Here is a 19,798-nt window from a genome sequence, read left to right as displayed (position 1 = left end):
GTTTGCTTTTAGAGTATATTTTATTTTTTTAAAAATTTTGTTATAAAAAAAAAATAAAAATAAATAAATAAATTTCTTTTTAAAGCGTAGAACTGGATTTTATTTTTTGCCATAATTTGAAAAAGCATAAAAATATTGTGGAGGTTTCTTTTGCCAGATTCAGTTATTCTCGGGAAATTATCTCGTCATATTTTTCACGCTAAGATTTAAATTTATGTGGAATAAATGTTTATCATTTTAGACAAGTCTGTGCATGAATGATCATCTTAAAGATTTGCTGCATATGATATCTGGTTAATGATTTACAATTGCGTGGTTGTTTAAGGCATTGATTGCTGGATATCGGTCATTACAAGAACTTTGTGGTTTTAAAAGGATATCTTGCACTGTTCTAAGTTGCTTGATGACAAATGATTGCTGTTCATGGTTTATATTTCTATATCATCTAACAAGTAATCGTTTAAATATCAATCTCTTAAGGTACTGGTCCATTAATTCAGCAAAATCAATTTAGTGCTTGTTTCTTCGTGTCTCCCAACCCAGCTGGTCGACAGTTGGTCTTCATCACCTCATCGGGTCTACCCCCCTTAGCCGCGGGAGACAGGCTTAAACGGAGAGATCGGGGATCAGAGTGACAGCCCCCGGTCTGAGCGTTGTCGTGTCAATCTGTGCGACAACAAGACCAAATCGTAAGAAAACATGTGCAAAGAATAGGAGTGTGCAACTTGTTTAAAAGGGTGAGTGGAAGGGCCCACTTTACTATTTGAGGAGTTATGTGAGCACAAAGGCTCACTAACCTTGAGTGTGAATGCTAGAGAGCCCATGAAACACAAGTACCAGGGCCATGAAATTGTTGTGCGACTGCTAGGGCCCATGAAATATCAATGTGAGTGTTGGGGCCTGTTGCTACAAAATCTAGTAGGCCTTGTGGAGAGGTACCTTACATGGCAATCACTAGACCAAGTGACAACAATAAGGTAGTAGCCCACTGTCGCCACAACTACTATCCCCTGCTCTTTATGGGTTTTCACCAATGGGAGGAGCCCCAATGGATAGGTCACCTAAGAGATGTTCTATGCTTAAAGGTATAAGGTGACTAAAAGGCTTGTAAGGGAGGACTCAACTTAAGGACAAGGCTCAAGTGATGAAGAAGAAGCAATGCGCTTCCCTTAGAAAAGCCAAAAATAGGGCACGCTAGACCTAGGGTTTGAGTAATAGCATGGAAAAGGGAATGTCCCAAGGTCAAGGTGTACAAAAAATGTTTCCAATAATGAGTATCAACAAGGCAAAGACACATAAAACCATCAACAAGCCTTGAAGTTGAAGCTTTAACCAAACTAGGGTTTTATCCTAGGGCAAATAACTAGGGCAAGAGAAATTATGGATGAAAATAGAAAGAATGGCCACCAAGAGGAATGATTTTGAGGCAACCACTACAACCCTTGATGTTGAAACTTTCCAAGACCGAAAATTCCCCTTCCTAGTTGATTCGATCTAAAAGCGCTATTGCACCCATTTTGTCGCAAAGTCCAAGGAAGCAGTGTACAAAATTTTTCAACGATCAAAATCATCATCCAACTACGTGATGTATCATTGTAAACCCAATTTCTGCAAGTTGTAATGTAAATGATGCTAGTATGACCGTTTAATTATGTAACAACCTAGGTAAGCCTTTGAATTTGGCGATGAATTTCATCCTAGGAGGTTTTTTAACCTCCCGAATTATGTGTGTTTCTAAACACGGATAATCAACAAAGTTTTTCCTCTAGCTTAAACCCCAAAGCTAGGGTGGAGTTCATAATCAAAGTCTTAGGTGAGTCCTAGTGTTATATCGAGTCTTTGTAAAAGTGGTTTGGGAATAATTTAAGCTATTTGGCTAAATTATTTTATTACAGATCACTTGGTCTACTAGATCATATTGTGTTGCAGAATTGGGTAATTATTTGAGGGTCTATATGTAAAGGTGTATTCCCCCTTTGAGGGTTGAATTTGTAATATTTGATGTAAAAAATATTTTTAGTGCATGGTCCCTCATACTTAGACACCATGGCTAAAATATTTGAGGGTGAAAAAGATAATTAGTCCCCTCTTGTGTCAATTAATTAATTTTTCTAGTTGAAATAAAATTAAATCCTAAGCCAAAAAATTAATTAATTTAGAGTCAAAAAATAATTTTAAAGAAATTAATTTCTCCAAGTGGAAAATGACCAAAAAATTCGTGGGTCAAAAAGAAGTTAATTTTTGGAGGTCCCCCACCAAGGCAAAAATGGATTTTTTAAAGAAAATTTAAGCCCTTTGACCTTGGTGGTTAAGTCAAAGTCAAAATTTTTAGGAAAATAATCCAAAAAAATTATTTTTTGGATTAATAAAAAATGGGTTTGATGGGAAATTCAAAATTTTCAACGACAATGATTAAAAGATGATCAAATTTTTATCAACAATCGAGATTTTTTTGACGACGATCAAGCCAACTAGCCGTTATTTTCCACTTGGAGGGATTTTTCTATAAATATAAGCCATTTTGCTTCTCAAATCACGATGATTTTGGATGATGTAAATTTGTAACGCTGGCATTGAGCAATGGCTCTGCTTGGAACATTTGATATCATAATAAAAAGACTTTGGGGTTTAGTTATTGGTGTTCTTTGTCCAAAGATCTGTGGTACGCGCTGGTTATGTGCTTTCCTATATTGTGCTAAATTTTTTATAAGCTTGTTATTTTATTTGTTGGTGATAAGAACATTCTATTGGTAAAATTTGGTTTTATCTTAGGTGATCTGATTCACCATATGATCTAACAAGTTTGCTTGAGAAAATATATAGAGATTTGTAGGTACACCGGCCCTTGGGCTCCAAGTTCACAGACTTTGGAGAAAAGCTGACCTTGTTTGGGCTTTGGGAATTTTTATTTGGTTTTCTTACTTCGCTAAAGGGTGTGGCCAATATTCTAACTTTCGAAAAACACATTGATCCATTGTCATTATTCAAAAAAATATTTTTCTCAAAAAAATTTGTTTAACAAGCCTTGTATATTTGTAAATATTTTGTAGATATTTTTTGTAAAATAATTTTGTAAATATATTTCTAACCCTTGTTTTGCAGCAGTTGAGGTTTTTGGGTTTATTTTGAATTTTGTATATATTGGGGTTTTGGGAAAAAAATTATTTCATTTGTGCAGGTGATTTCTCAAGCCAAATCTGAAATTTTGGAAGGGTTTCAAGGGTTTCTAGCCTTTGGAAAAATTCGTTGGGGTTTTTAGAGGTGGATCTAGGCCTAGGAAGGCAAGATCCACCCTCTAGCTTTCCTTCAAGCTCAACGCTCAAGCCAAAGAGGAAGCTGGTAGCCCTTGGAGGCAAGTTTGTGGCAATTTTGAAGATTTGAAGTGAAATTTGAAAATTTTGTAGGGATTCCAATTTTTTTAGGCCTTCTAGACCTAGCGTTATCCTCTTTGCCCTAGTCATGGCCTTTTTCTCTTCCCTTGGTGAGCCACTACCCTTTTTTGAGCTAGAAATCCTAGCTGCAACCCCATTTTCTCTTGCCGTCAACCTTAAGGGTAGGACACAACCCTGGTTGGGCCTCTAAGGCTTTGCCGTAGGCGCTTTAGGGCTGCCTCAACCCTGCTGTAGGCCTACTTGGCCTTCCTCCCTCAACGTGGCCCTTATTCCTCTTTGCCAAAGGCCTTAAGGCCTCTAACCCTCCCACTCGGCCTCCTCTCTCCTCCGCTCCCTTTCTTCCTCCTTCGCTGCCATTCGTGAGCCCTCTAGCCTCTGCCGCAAGCCCTTTAGGGCTGCCAACCTTTTCCGTATGCCTAATTCAACCTCTTTCCCTCCGTTGTTGCCTTATTACCCTAGGTTGTAGGCCTTAGGGCCTCTCTTTGCCCTAGCGTATGCCTAATAGGCCTTCGCTGCCCTAGCCGCATGCCTATTTGGCCTTGCTGTCCCCTCTCTAGCCCTAACGCTAGCCTTTTAGGCCTAGCGTTTCCTTGTTGCTATCCCTCTTTGCCTCTTTCAGTCATTGCATTGGGTTCTCATTTGATTTGCCTCTAACACTTGGTGTTTTTCAGCGAATTTCAAGCTAATATTTGTGGTTGCAGGTGGTCACTCCATTAGAGGATTTTTGGGCAAGTTCTCCATTCATCTTCTAGGCCTAAAGGCCTATCGGTTTGCTTTATCAAACCCTCTCTTTCATCTCTGTTTTGATAGCAGCCTCTAATCATTTGATAAAAGTGGTAAAATACCCATCTAAGTGACATAAAAATAATTGACAAAATTTCCTAACATATTGCTAAGTCACTTGCATCAATTGGGCATTCATTATTTGGTTTGTTTCATGAAAATTTGATGACTGTCATAAGCATAATAAGGTCTGATCATAACAGTGGCATTGGCATCTAAAAGAACCTAATCCATTGAGAATTTTGTGTTGGAAAAGTAGTCTAGCATTTGGGCTACCTCATTTGCATTTTTGCACTCATATGCACTTCATCTTTGCATCCTAAAGTGCTCTAAATTAAATTAACTTACTACTGTCATAACACTTGAGCCTAAGTTGCATAAGTTTTCTAGCATTGGTTCATGCCTTATTGATAATCATAGCTCATTGTGGAAAGGTGTTGTTTACATTGAATTGTTGAAGTGATTTGGCAATTGGTGAAGTTATTTCATTGCTAATAAGAACACTAACACATTGTTGTTTCTTGTGAGTTTCATAATCTTCAAAGTTACAATTTTGCACTTAATAAGCTCACTCGCATAAACACATAATCCTAAGATGTAATATTCCTTAAATTGGTAATTCAAGGATTTATTGGATATTGGCATCTCTTGAAGATCTAATTGTTACACATTTAATTTAGCATTGTGATAATTGGTTGACAAAATTTTGGAGAATTGCTCATCGAATTGTCTATCTCTTAAGCAACCTTTCATTGACATCCTTTTCACTATTGTGTTTGTCTCTAAAAAGAACCTTGGTTAATCTTGGTGATAAGTGCTCTAATCTCTTTTACTTGCCATCATTGTCATTATTGTTTCATGGTTAATATCTATTGTGGATGATAATTTTATCTTTGATATATTGGCGAATTGTTACTAAGAGCATCTATCTTGTTATCATTTGGTACTTTGAGCAATTATATTTTGATTACATTGATATATCTTTTGAGCACTACTGAAATTGAGCACTTAATCTTGTGTTTGAGATTGTCTTTCATTCATTAAGTACTCTTGTGTGATAACTAAGGATCAATTGTAAATAAATACTTAAGATCATAATCAATCTTAACTCAAGAGCACTCAAGTCAATTTGCATTTGCATCCTAGGTCTAGCGTGCACTATTTAACTTACCTCCAAGCATAAGCTTGGTTGATAGAGAAATAGGAACACCCTTCATCTTTTAGCTTGCAAAGGATAGACCCTCTCTAGTGGTTAAAATAGTGACCTTGCAATTGTCATTGCCATAGTCTCTACAACATCGGAGGCACTAAGTATGTTAGATTTCAAGGGGAGGTATTGTTAACCAAGCTTTTGCTTGCTTTGCCTTGACTTCTCTCTACAACCTACTTTAGAGACTAGCCTCAAAACAACTGAGGATTAAGGGATACATTTAGCTAGACATATAATTAAAATTAACCAAGATTTCTTGCATCACACCTAGATTGTAGGACTTGCACTTCATATATGATAGCAAAGCATCTAAGCAGCGATTGTTCATTCGATCATTTGGTATTTAATCAATGTAAAGCAAGTAGTTGACTCCATATGGCATTGGTCTCATCACAATAATCTAATCAAATCTATTAACTTGCTAAAATCAACCAAGTGGCTAGGCCATTCAACCGTGTCTCCCGGACTTGTTGGTTTCCAACTGTTCTTTCATTTTCATATTCCATAGGGACTACCCCCCATAGCCTGTTGTTGGGAGACAACTGGAACGGGGAGATCGGGGATCAGAGTGACAACCCCTAACTTGAGTTGTTGTTGCACCGTGCTTGTACAATTTGAGCGACAACAAGCCCTAAATGGGTTTCTTGACCTTAAGAGGGTTGTATTAGAGAATAAAGAGAAAAGCAATGTCAATTTATGGATAAATGTTTACTTGATCACCAACTAGACAAGGCCAGTGCCTGGTCCTTGGGTGGATGGAGTCTATGGATTCTTAAGATAAGCTATAACTTGCAAAGGAGTAAGGATGTTTGATGCCCTAGCAGAAACCCTAACTATTGCCTTTGTGAGGGACCTTGGGAGAGCTATAATCAAGATTCACCAAGGGGATTGCCATTCACATATCATACATGAGTAATGCATAGAATAATGAGACCTGGATTCTTTATAATTGATTTTCAACCAATTAGGGCACAACAAGAAAAACTGTAGATCATCAATTTATTTCATACATTAGATATAAAATATTTTTTTTTCATTAAATAAGCTCACTTACAAGACAATATGCATGAACACTCATTTATTGATCCAAAACAACTTCTCCAAAGTCAAGAAAGTAGCTCCAATGAACGAGAATACTCCATAGATCACATCTTCACCAAGAAACAAGAAGGCTGAAATTTCTCTAAGGAGGGCGAAATAGTCCAAGAGATGAAGATCAAATGAAATGATCCTCTCCTCTACTTATATGAGGAGGATGCGTTCTAATTTTAGCCTAAAAGCCCCTACTAACAAGTAATATAACAATGAAACCGTTGGGTTACTAGCCAACCCAACTAGCTTTGACATAGATGCTAATAATAGCCCACACATGTGAGCTGTGAGGCCTCTAAGGCTGATGTCATTTATAAAATGAGCTCCAAATGTCAAACATTGATGCTATAAGGTGCCAAGTATGATGTAGTAGCATATAAAATTCATCATTTGAGGTTTGACCTCAAATTTCCATCAATGGCTCTAAGTGGTCCCAAAAATCCTGTCGGGGCACCACAAAGGGGATTCCTGGGTCTCCAACTATGAAAAATTGTCCACCTCTACTCCAACGTTGAGGGCTTTCCAGGTGCTACTAGCCCTCGTAGGTCTTTGAAGGTGATACCATCCTCATATGGGCGTTAAATCCACTGCCTTCCCTTATATGATGCTAAGGTTGACCTAGGGGCACGTTGGGTCTAGGTGTATCATCTTGAAAAATCATCAAATGTGGTGTAAAGTGGCATAACGTCCTAGGCGCAGGAGGTGCCCAAGGTCATATGTGATATGCTACTGCGACATGGAGACACAAGGTTCTCAACACTTCACCTGTGGGTGCCAATATACTTCTCTAATGGTCTGGGTACTTGTGGGTAATGTGGCCAGTACATGGGCTGTTGAACCACCTAACAATCACAACATATAGTCTAGTGAAAGTAACCAGTCATCAGGGACAATAATCGTTATTGCATCTAAGTGAACCAAGCTTGAATGTAATGGGCTATTTAATATTTCAAATAGGGATTCCCTTCCAAAATCAGGGCTTTGAGCTCACAATGGTGTTTCCTCCCTAGGTAGGAGTGGCTAAAGGACAACCCTATTAGGTGTTTCCAACCCCTAAGGGGAAGTAACATTTCCTCAGTCCACCCTTCAATTGATAGGTGTTGGCAAATGGTAATGATGGTATAGAGGGGAGAAGACTTCATGGTCAAGTGCCATGGTCAAAGGGACCTATTGACCTTGCTACCTACACCTACCTACACTTAGTGAGAAAAGCCTTTAACCCCACAAGGTGTGGTTGGTGGCAAGGAACTAAGAGAAGGGGCTGTCGCCTATTTCTAACTCTCTCCTTTTAAGCTATTTCCTAGGCTAGCTATGGGGGGTGGTCCCTAAAGGAAAACTAAGTTAAAGATGTGAGGTTTCTAGGAGAATGTTAAAGTGAAGTGGATTACTTTCTTAAGATTACAAGCAAATATGATGTGAGCAATATGAAATGAAATAACCATTAACAACCATCAACACATGAGATAAGCATAAGCATATGAAAGACTAATGCCTTTTAAAGTATTGCTAAAAAATGAAAGATATTTGCTTAATATAAATGAAATGCTTTCAAATAAAGCACAAGTAATCCTGAAAGTGAAACAAGAAAATGTTAGCACAATGAAATAATCAATACAAGATATAAGTATGCCTTCAAATATATATGATCAATAGCTAAATCGAAACATACAAGGATATTTGGCAAAAGGAAAACAATTAATATTCTATTTGCAAAATATAGATGAAATAATGCTTGCCAAAAAAAATAAAATTCAACTCAATATTGACGAGTAAAATGACAAATTGCAAGTAAAACCATGCGATGTGTTAATAATGAAATGCACCTACACTAGATTTGGATGAAATTATCTTGGTTAATTTTTAATCTAAAATGCCTAATCTAGGTGAGAAGTCCTCGTCTTGAGCTCTTACCAAAGGGTAAAAATTGGGGTGACTATAAGAAAGAAGGGGCGAGGGTACATAGGTGTCATCAACGATACCCATCCCCTAAGTCTTATGAATCAGCGTGTGCCTTCGTTCCTACAAGGGGACAAGCCACCTTCATAACTGTAGGGTCACAATGCTTTTACCTTATTTCGTATCAAATGGAAGAAGTTTCCAAGATTTTTTTTCCCTATGATTTATATCAACCAAGCTTATGCTTGGAGGTTAATTTTAGATATGCAACTAAGTTAAGATGCCTACTATGAAATGCATGTAAATTTGCAAATACCAAGTAAAAGATAGAGATGCTTTAAACACAAGATTGCATAAGCTTTATAACATGTAAAATTGTGAAGTGAAAGGATTTGCTTTGACTTATGATAAACTAATGATCCATCAAAATCAAACTTGAAGCTTATGAGAAATTGGTTTGCATGTAAAATAAATAGCAATGCTTGTGAAAAATAAACTCAAGATTGTACTCAAAATAGCTTTGCAAAATAAAGAAATTTTAACTTGAGAGATTAGCTTGACATAAAACAAATGATTGCTTTAGAAAGTGAAATTGCCCAAATACACAATGCATCAAAACTTAAGATGTGAAATTGTTGCACAATAGTGAAGCATAAATGAACTTTAGACAATACCCAAGCTAAAATGTATCAAGTTAAAGAGATGCTTTGCATGAAAAATAAATTGCTATGAGATAGAAATGTAACTTGTGATTTGTAGCAATTAATGTAAATGATGCAAGCAAATTGTAGTGAACTTTAGCAAACTAAATGAAATTTATGGTTGTGTTAATTGGCAAATTAAAGCATGCATGAAAGTGAGAAGAGAAGCTAGAATCAACAAATCAAACCAACCACAAGTTCTCTCCCAAAGTGGAGAGACAGGGATGCCAATGGGTAAAACCCACACTCCCAAAAATCAGAAATTTTATTAATTAAATTACAAGAGGCAAGGGCTCATGAAAGCCTCATCCAAACTCAAGGAAAAGTCTTTTACAATGAAACCTTAAACCATAGAATTTTCCTTGATGAATTACTGCTGCAAATAAGACCAAGGAGGACCTTGAAATCCGAAATTTCAAAGGGGCCACTTTAAATTTAAGAAAAGGAAGGAATTTTCACTAAAGCAAGAGGGGCTAGGCCTCCTTAAGCTCACGACCAAGAGATAAAAATGCAGCCCCAAAATGGAACTCGGTCTTGCCAAAGAGAGCCTCAAATGCCTACGACCAAGAGAGAAAGTTAGTATTGAATTGAGAGCCAAAGGTCTTGAACACAACTTGTTAATAGTTTCAAATGATAAATCCCACAAGCTGTCACAAGAAACAAGTTAGAGAGGACTGCAATACAAATCAAGTGTTAGCTATGAAAATAATCAATATAATTACAAATGTATGTGTACGATATAATCTACAAAGGCTAAGCTAAAGAATATGAGTAAACTCTCCTCTTTGCTTAGCCATGATTTAGCTTTACAATAGCAATATATTAGCAAATGAAGTACAATATTTGAGAAATAAATATTGAATTATGAAGCAAGAGATATGAGACCAAAGCTCAAAAGAAATCCCTGCAAGACAAATTCGAATGATAAGACTTTGACAATTGACAAATGTGAGTTCTCCTTGAGTACTTTCAAGAGTGGGTTGGTTCACCCAAGAACTTCCCCTCACGCTTGAAGCTTGATCCAATAAATTTTTTCTACACAACTTGACATGAACAGATTGGATCCACATGGGCTTAATAAAATGCAATGAAGGGAAAATTCTAGAGATATATTTGACATATACTAAAACATTTCTCTATCTAGAGCAAGTAAATAATCCTTATGCTAATGTGAGATAGCTACACATCAACATAACTTGAAAAACATAATGGAAATAATAACATAATGAAACAAGTAGAAATATAAGAGCAAGAACATCAAGAAGTTACCATACACAAGGAGAAAAACACCTCAAATGTAACCCCAAAGTCTTTTGTATTAATTTGCAAAGAGTGTACAATCCAGCAGAGTATTCGTAAGCACAATAGCTCATATTTCAGATTCTTAATATGAGAGCTCAAGGCTCTATAATATAGAGAGTTGGGAGCAAATGCCAATGTAGAGTCCACATGACAAATGATTATGGAGTAAATCCCAATGTAGAGTCCACATGAGTCCATGACAAATGACTATGGAGCAAATCCCAAGGACAGCAAGTCGGGTTCCAAGTGGAGATGAGAAGGACATCAAGGCAAATCGAATTCCATATGTGGCACCATGAGATCCTCAAGAAAAATTGAATTCTCTATGTGGCACCATGAGAATCCAAGTGTGAACCAAAACAAGGAGCTAACTCCAGTGAAACTCCAAGAACAAACAATGTGATGCCACCTCAAATGATGATCCCAATGAGTTGAGTGTAGATCCTCCTCATGAACTGCGTGGTCCCTCCTCAAGGAAATTCAATGTGCCATGATGAATGCCAAGTGTGAAGGTGAGGGAACATAAGTGGAAACAAACTCCCAAGAATATCTCAATGAATATCTCTCCAAAATCTTTCATGTGCATTAATTTCCAAAAATTTGATTTTCCAAGATATTTGCTCCTGCATTAACTCTAAGAAATTCCATTTCCTTGAGTGAGTGGTGTATTTATGATGTAAAGTGCTCAGTCATCTTCCACATGCCCCTTGACTCGACACTTTGACTTGGGATAATTTTCAAGTCATTTCCATGTCATTTTCTCACATGGAGCAATTTATTTCTCTCCATTTAATTTATTTCTAGCTTAATTTATTCCCACTTTTCCCACAAAGTGGGTTTTGAAGGTCTACAACACATTATTAATCCTTCAAAGTGTGCCATAGTAGAAAGTTGAAGGTGAGAGGTGCAATTTTTATTACTCATATCCCATACAACTTCTAGACAACACTTATTACATTTCATATACAAATTTTATTGCAATTTCCGCTCTGCGGAAAATCTAAAAAAATACAAAATGACCATCTAGACCTAAACAAATTCCACGAAATATTTTGTGTGATTTAGTATGGTAATATACATTGATCTTAGACACTAGGACTCACCCAAGGCTCACCGTCAAGCCGTACTCTGGCTTTGAGGTATATTTGGAGGAAAAAATTCAATTAATTATTAAGTCTTGGTAGGGAGATGATAATTAACCATGTAAAAAAAACCTGCCAGAGTAATACTCACTTGATGACAAGGTCCCAAGCTACCTAGGCTTGTTACATGATTCAAAACTCATCATACTAGCATCACTTATTACAATTCCCCATAGGGGTGTGGAATTTGGGTACAACAAAAAATGATAAGAAGATGTAGAGTTTAAAAAATCTGGTTATATGATGATGATTTATGGTACAAGCATCCTTTGATACATCCTTGGGCATGGAGTCTTCAGATAATCCTCGGGTGCCACTCCAGTGGTCAACATGACCAACTGGATGGGGATCCACATCTTGAGTGTATAGATGTGAGGAGGGAGCAATCGTGGATTCATGAGCTACCAATTGAACCTTTGTTTTTCCACCCCTCTTTTGCGCCTTCTACTTTTGCTTTATTTTTCTTTGTATTACTGCTCGTAGCTCAAAGGGTTAGAGCTTGCCTTGATTGATATTGCAATTGTATTACCTCTTAAGGCTGAGTTATTTCATTGCTCATTGGGGTTGGGACATGCAAGGGTTCTTTTATGATGTAATGGAGCAACATGTGCACAGGAACTCGGTGATGGCCATAAGGAGTGAGGTAGAGCTCATGCTAGGCTTTTGCCCACATGCTAATTTGTATGTCCCGACCATATTTTGCATTTTGATATTCTTTCTTTTGTTTGTCTTTGTGGCCATGCTATGCTCTTTCTTTTTCTTTTAGCTGCATCAACCTCCTAGGGAAAAGTTCCAAGCTGTACCCAGGTATGAGGATGTATGGGTGCCAAATCCCAAAGAACCAATGGTCAGTTGAACCTGAAGAATAGATGTGAGATACGGGCTTGTAATGTATGATGGAAAGTGGTAAGTATGGGATAGGGATAGATGTAACTATGCTATCTCATTCAGGGCTTTCTGAGTAGTGCCCCTCCTATACCCATTGGGCTATTAGGGGATGTCTTACTAGACTGGGATCGAAGATTAACCCCCCATATAAGGTGAGGGAACAAATCATGGTCAACACCCCTCTTTCTTCTAGGTCACCCCATAATCCATATTAAATGCCCAAATACAAACAAGCATAAGCGCCCGATTGCAAAATGAATAAAGTACCTTTTGATTGGAAACCCACCTTCGTCCACCTGCTCTTGCTAGATGGGTGAGAGGCATATCATTGATGCAGGTGACAGAGATATAATGGAACGTCATCGGCTAGTGGTGGCTGTCAGGGGCTGCATGGCTGGTCAGCTGGATGTGAAAAATGGGAGAGAAGTTTTCTCCTATAGGGTTTTGCCCATTTTGGTGGGTAATAAGGCCCATGAAACAATGACAAATGAATTGAGAGAGCTTGTAAATAACTGGACCATAGGGCCCAGCCAATGAAAATGGACTTACCTGAAATGGATGAGTTTATGTGAGTCGTTGGTTTGGCAAGCCAAGTTTGAACTTTTAAGTAAACTTACTGAGTTGTGGTCAAACTTGGCAAATTTCAGTGAATTTGAATAGACTTATTGCATTTGATCAAAACTCAAACTTGATGAGTCCATATTGTTGACTTGGCTGGTGGTTTTATAAGAGTGAAAACAAACTTTTTCTATTTACATTCTTCACTGTTTTCTCTCTTGTTCTTTGGAGACCAAAAAATTGCCGGGGAGATCAGAGGCTATATTTTCATACCACAGCTTTGTTTGGGCAGCAGTTTTGCAATGGAGGCATGGCAGTAAATTAATCTAGTATCAAAGGAACCCTAGGACAAAACATTGCAGGCATTTTGAAGGATATTCACCTTTTTTTTTATTTTTTTGTCCTAAAATACCACAAACATTCAGGACATATTCTCCAGGGGCTCTATAATCAATAATTTCATCATTTATATGCCATGGTTGATCATCCATGGCGTTGGACTTTGTAGATTTTACTTTTAATTTGTTTTCTATATAATTTTTGGACTTTAAAACTATTTTGATTATTTGATGTTCATTGTTCCGTGATCCATTTCTATTTCAATTATGAAAATTGACGTTATTTAGTATTTAAATTAGCTTATTTCTGTGATTTATAATCTAATTTTATGGATTTGTCATGAAATGTAAAATCTTTGACTCTTTCTTATGAAAATTTCAATATTGATTATATTAGTTAGTGTTTGGAGTTGATGCCAACTCTCGAGTTTTATGCCAAGTTTTGCCAAGTCACCAAGTTGACTCTCCATCTTGGATTTGCTGACTTTTTGCTCTGTTGAGTTGTCTGACATTGGCCCCACCAATCCATGGGATGCAGTTGCATGTAAGCCACAGTCCACATGCGCTACCTACAGCTGCTTTTCAACTTTTTCGGTTCTGTGATATACTTATAAATATACCAAAATTTATCAATAATTATTGTCCATATATATATTCCAAGGGAAACCTTGCAGGATCCCCCTCCTTGACTGGAATATCTGGATGGCAATTGGCTAAATCACCAGCCACAATATCGGCTTGTAACCCAGTGGGACTCAGTCCAGACTAGAACTGGATGCCTCACAATGAACTCTGCCTTGAAATATATTATCCATTATGCACAATGTTTGTGTCATCGACTTGTATTCAATTATCTTATTATTTTGCAATGTTTACTGTTAGCAATATGATTTTTACCCGATTCCTTGTGAATATTTATATGCTACATCCAATAGGCTTGAAATAGGTTCTAGTGTGGAAGAGCTGAACAAACTAATGATTGACAGCCAAAAATGTGTTCGCTTATAATCTTGGAGAGTTCCACTAACCCATTGTTATATACATTAGTTAAGATATAAAGTCCGAGCCATTTGGATTTGATCTTGTTGGGCTTGTCTTTAGTCTTATTGTCTAAGAGAATTATGGTGTCCCTTTTCTGTAGTTGATAAGGCTTGATTAGCCAATCGTATGTGTTCATATATTTTCTTTGAATGCTTTGTCTCTAGTTAGCTAATCTATTCCAATGCCCATAGGCTGTTATGATCCAGATACATAAAAATAATTAGAAGTACACACCATGTACAACAATATGAGCATGGAGATAATACAGGTAATATTAGGAGAAACACCTCCAAATACTCAAATGCATTCATACATCCCAATCACATCTCTGTCCTCCATAATGAATGCGTGATCTCTATATATAGCTATCCACACATTACACATTTGGTCCCTTCATTATTAGGATGACCCTATTACATATACATTTATATATTACATGTATATTTAACCCCATCTATGCCCACCCTTGGGTCATACCATATATATTTAACCCAATATAGGCTCCCCTTGGGGTCATTACATAAGCCTTCTTCAAAGGATCAAGTATAATAATCAACCCACCTTTGTTTGATTGCAATTCAGAGAGAAGGAACCAGATTCCAGGGGGCTTTTGTTGGGTCAAAAGTGGGCTGGACTTTATTTTCTCAGTCTCATGAATGTTGTGTTAGTACTTTTGTATGAGTTCAGAAACCCAGAAATATAACTTTGAAAACAATTGTGAACAGATTGTGAGCACAGTTAAGGTCAGGTGCCCTGGTGTACCTTTGGTGCTGTACATCAATGGAAATGGTGGGTTGCTAGAGCGCATGAGAGAAACAGGAGTTGATGTTATTGGACTTGACTGGACTGTTGATATCAAAGATGGTAGGCAACGGTTGGGTCATTCAGTTGGGGTGCAAGGAAATGTGGATCCAGCTTTACTATTTTCCTCATTATCAGCAATAACTGAGGAAATTCAAAGGTTAGATTACTTGTGTTTTTGGATCTTCTTTTTAATAAATTTTTTCTTTCAATCAAGTGATACCCTCCATAGTAGACTACTATTGATTTAAACGTAATTTGCAGAGTGGTCAGAGGTGCAGGGAGACAGGGACATATTCTAAACTTAGGACATGGTGTGCTTGTTGGAACCCCAGAGGAAGCAGTTCGGCATTTTTTTGATGTTGCAAGATCTCTATCTTATGATCAATTATGTGCTAATAAGTGAATATGGACATGTGAATCATGGGTTTGGTAAGGATTCCAAAAGAAAAGGGGTTCGAACTTGTGTAAAATCCTGTTTGCATAGGTTTATTGTACGTGGTTGCTTGTCACAACTAATTTAATTTGGTTGGTGATTGTCTAACCAATTAGTTTGTATTGGCATTTGTTTATTTAGATATAGGGGAGGTGGGGACTATAAAGCGAATTTGCAGAATCGAATAAGCAAGTCTTGCATGTCTTGAAAAATATTTCTTTGTTCAATCAGTTTAAGTCCTTTGTTGAAGGACCTCAAAAGGCTGTAAAAGTGATTTAGTGGGTCAGGACTCAGAATGTTGAATGATGGGTATTATTGTGAGATTATTTGCCTAGCATGCTCCTACTAAATTGAAAATGGGTTATTCTGTTTATTGTTTGGGCCAAATATTGTAATAGCAGCACTAGTGCAACGATGCTAAAAGGTCACTTTCTTGTTAATTCGACCATGAATATCTCTTTTACAAAGCAATATTTCTTAGTTCTGTTTACGTTAGTGGTTCGATAAGAACTGTTCTACAGTCTCTTCTCTGAATTTCTTAAAGTTCTTACATCTATTCATTTTGGCAAAAAAGGGTTAAGATTTTACCCTGGCTAACTAACAATTCTTTAAATAACCTTCTAGCTTGGTTCCTTTTTGTTCCATCTAAGCCTGGCAAAGTATCATGAATTTACTTTGAACAGTGTAAGAATCTAGTTTTCTCCAGAAACAATCAAGCCAACTCTTTCATTTTGCAAATTACCTACTAGTTCTGGACATAATTCTTTGAAATTACTATGCTGAAGGTGTTGGATTTAGGTAAGTGATGCAGAATGCACACCTACAGTTCTATTGTTCACCTATTAGACCAGTGCAAATTATAGGCAAACTTGGAAGGGTTGGACGTGATTGTTCCAACCATACTCTTATTGGCCTGCAATGCATATATTCACAACACACACCTACAATACTATTGTTCGCGTATTCGGCTAGTACATATTGTAGGCAAACTGTGAAGTGTTGGACTTCGCTGTCTCAACCGTTCTCTTATTTACCTGCAAGGCATATATTCGTGAAATAAATGAAGGAGTTAAGGTATCATGTTTGGCACCAATTAGTGACATCAAAATGGTATATAGTTGCCCAATTTTTTATGGGCTTAGGCATGTTAATGACATTACTAAATTGCCATGGTTATTAGTAAATTACCTATATTAATTGTACATGAGTTGTTGAAAATGATGGTTATTGATGTCAAAGGCTGTCCAAGCAGGCCTCATTTGGATACCTTATCTTTGAAGGCATTTTTACTCTAATTACCTAGCTCAAATGGGAGAATAGGATATATGGTTGGAAAACTTATTCCGAGACCTTTCCAACATGTCACACCTTCTAACTCCTCACATTGAGGAGAAATGATTTTTTGAATATTCATTATACATTCTGCCAGTCGGTCCAACTAGTGGACAAGTTGGCCCAGTATATACCTCAAATGCATTGTAAGTAGGCATGAGAAGGAGCATTTCTAACCACCAAATTAAGCAATTTTGGATATGTTCTAGGAGTCTTTAGTGAAGGAAGAGAGGAGAAAAACAAGGGTTCAGACCTTGTGAAATAAGAAGGGGCAAGCCGAGTTCTGTTGGAGGGCAAGTCGAGTTGTGTTGAAGGCAATCCAAGTTTGTTGAAGGGAAAGCAGAGGTCTCTTGGAAGGCACGTTGAGTTCTGTTGAGGAGGCCGAGTTTAGCTAAGGAGGCCGTGTCCTGTTGAAAGCCAAGGTTAAGTTCTGTTGAATGCCAAGTTGTTAAGGAAGGTTGCAAGAGGTGATTTCTGTATATTTACTTGTATTTTTTGTGTGTTTTTATCCTTTTTCAAGGCCAAGCTTGGTCTATTTAGGCCATAGGCCTATAGGACAACTTAAAGAGAAGTGACAACATAATTATAAGGACTGTAAAGGCCAATGAAGCTTGCACAACAAGTACAGTGTTGGATGTAAACTGCCAGGGGAGAAGATTTATTTTTGACCAGACTAGAAGCCTAAGTATTGACGATTGAATAGTGAACAACATAGTGCTAGATTGAATTGAATTTCAGAAGAGGAGTGTTGTCTTATATAAAACAAGTTGGAGTCTAAACAATTGTAAGTTATACTTACTGAGGATTGGTGTCCTCATCTTCATGACAGGCCGATGCCTGCAATTTTGTGTAAGTTGGTGCTTACAGAGGATTGGTGTCCTCACAAGTTGTAATAAATTAAGGGCTATTTGAAAATCATTTAAGTGTTTCTTCTTCAAGTTTGGATCTTCACTTTAATTTATGTGTTCATGCATTGTGTTGACACTTGATTATGTGATGAGATTTTATTGAGTGAAGAGAATTGATACTGATTCAGTGTTTTACAAAACAGCGGAGTCGAAACTGAAACGGCCGAGCCAGTGCCTGACTGGGTCGGCTCAGTGGCCGAAACGGTTCCATTGGCCGGGTTGTCACTGAGCTGGCCAAGCCGGTGACCGACTCGACCGGCTCAGTAACAACTCGGTTGGTTCGGCTGACCCTGAGCTAACTCGGCCGACTCGGTGAAAAGCGGCCTGCGGATTTTTTTGGGGAGAAAAAGGACCCCACAACCAATTCTAATTTGGCTTAGGGTTGTTTTGAGGTCCATTTACCTCTCCCAAACCCTATAAAAGCTACCCAACCCCTCTCATTTCCTCACAACTATCTCATTGCATTTGTATGAGAATTTATGAGGAGTTTGTGAAGAGTTCTGGAGTTTGTTTTTGGAGCAGTAGTGAGGAGTCTTGGGCAAGCATTGGAGCAGCAGCGAGGAGCTTCTTGGGCAGCCATTAGAGCAACATTGAGGAGTTGGTTTGTTGGAGTAGCATTGAAGAGGCAGTTTGTGCCTAGAGGTATTTTCGTTTTCACTTCTAAAATCTGTTTTTGCTTATTTATTTTTTTGTGCAAATCTGGAAATTAAAAAGAGTGTTTTTTTTAAAAGAAATGAACATTGAAGCAATGCTATTTTTTGTTTGTTTTCATTTTTAGATTTTTTTCCTTTCATTTCCAAGTCAAGAAATGGCTCCTAGAGTGAAAGACGCTGCTTGGGCATATGATGAAATGGTTGATAATCATATGCATTGAAAATTTTGCCATATAAAAATTAAGGAGGATCCTGGGGTTATTCATAGGCTGAAACAACACTTGACAGGTATTAGAGGCCAAATTACTCCATGTGAATCACCACAAATTGAGGAGATTAGTAAGGAGTTGTTGGAAATAAAAGGAAGAAAGCTTGAAGTGGAAATTATTTCATTAAGGAAAGAGCTAGAGAAGCTCAACAAAAACATGAAAAGCACTCAAACCTTGGATGTTATTCTCAGCTGCCAAAGACCACGATATGATAAGATCAATCTTGGTTATGTGGGTGAGATTTCATAAAAAGAAGACGCAAATCCAAAGTCACCAGGAAAGGAAGTTAAAGAAAATCTTGAAAGCTCCAATCTCAACAAGAGAAAGGATATAAATCAGGGGTCTGGAAACACTGCTACACCAAAAAGCTACGATGATGCTCTCAAGAAGTCCATTCACAATGCAGGCAACAATATGATTAGGGAAAGGACAAATGATATTCTCTAAAGCACATCAACTCCAGAAGAACTGTTCCATTAAGGCAATCATACATAGCCAAAAATCAAACTATTTTTCTTGGTCACCTTTTCTATGCAAAAAATTTCCACAACAGGTAAGAGAGTGTAAAGATTATAATATTTATTAAAAATGTTTTCATCAAACCTCTAGGAATAAACTTGTAGACAACATAATCAGATATATTAATGGCTTCAATAACATAAATCATAATTCATTTGCTCCATTATCCAAATATAGTATAGAGTGTTATAGATGCAACAATTTTGGACATAGAGCACTGTCCTACAAAATCAAGAGAAGGGTTTTGGAAGAAAAAAAGTAGGAAGAACCACCAACAAAAAATGTGGACAAAACAATAAAAGTTAGTGGTACGTTGATAGCTAGTGCTCTAGACGCATGATCAAAGATCAAAATAAATTTATTACTCTAAAAGAAGAAAAAGGAGGAAATGCGAGTTTTGGAGACAAAGGATATGCAAAAAATGTTGGAAGAGGTACCGTAAGCCCTAACAAAGGTAGGGCTAAAGCACAAAATTCTTTGTATGTTGAAGGACATACATAATCTCTTAAGTGCCAGCCAGATGTGTGATCAAGATTG

The 19,798-nt window shown here is 37.3% G+C and overlaps 1 protein-coding gene across 1 annotated transcript in view; it reads left to right on the top strand.

Annotated features, from left to right (window-relative positions):
• Positions 1 to 15,953, top strand: part of HEME1 (Uroporphyrinogen decarboxylase) — a 239,763-nt gene extending 223,810 nt beyond the window's left edge. Inside the window, exons 5-6 of the mRNA XM_089405992.1 lie at positions 15,069 to 15,304; positions 15,409 to 15,953. Coding sequence (XP_089262118.1) covers positions 15,069 to 15,304; positions 15,409 to 15,550 — 378 coding nt within the window. The 3' untranslated portion in view covers positions 15,551 to 15,953. The remainder of the gene's footprint in view (positions 1 to 15,068; positions 15,305 to 15,408) is intronic.
• The last annotated feature ends 3,845 nt before the right edge of the window (positions 15,954 to 19,798 follow it).

The sequence above is a fragment of the Pinus tabuliformis genome, chromosome 2_2 (assembly GCF_031772625.1).
Source record: "Pinus tabuliformis cultivar Carrire ecotype Pingquan chromosome 2_2, CPIR1, whole genome shotgun sequence".
Taxonomy (NCBI): Eukaryota; Viridiplantae; Streptophyta; class Pinopsida; order Pinales; family Pinaceae; genus Pinus; species Pinus tabuliformis.
The sequence above is the reverse complement of the archived record's forward strand: the minus strand, read 5'-3'. Positions and strand labels throughout refer to the sequence as shown.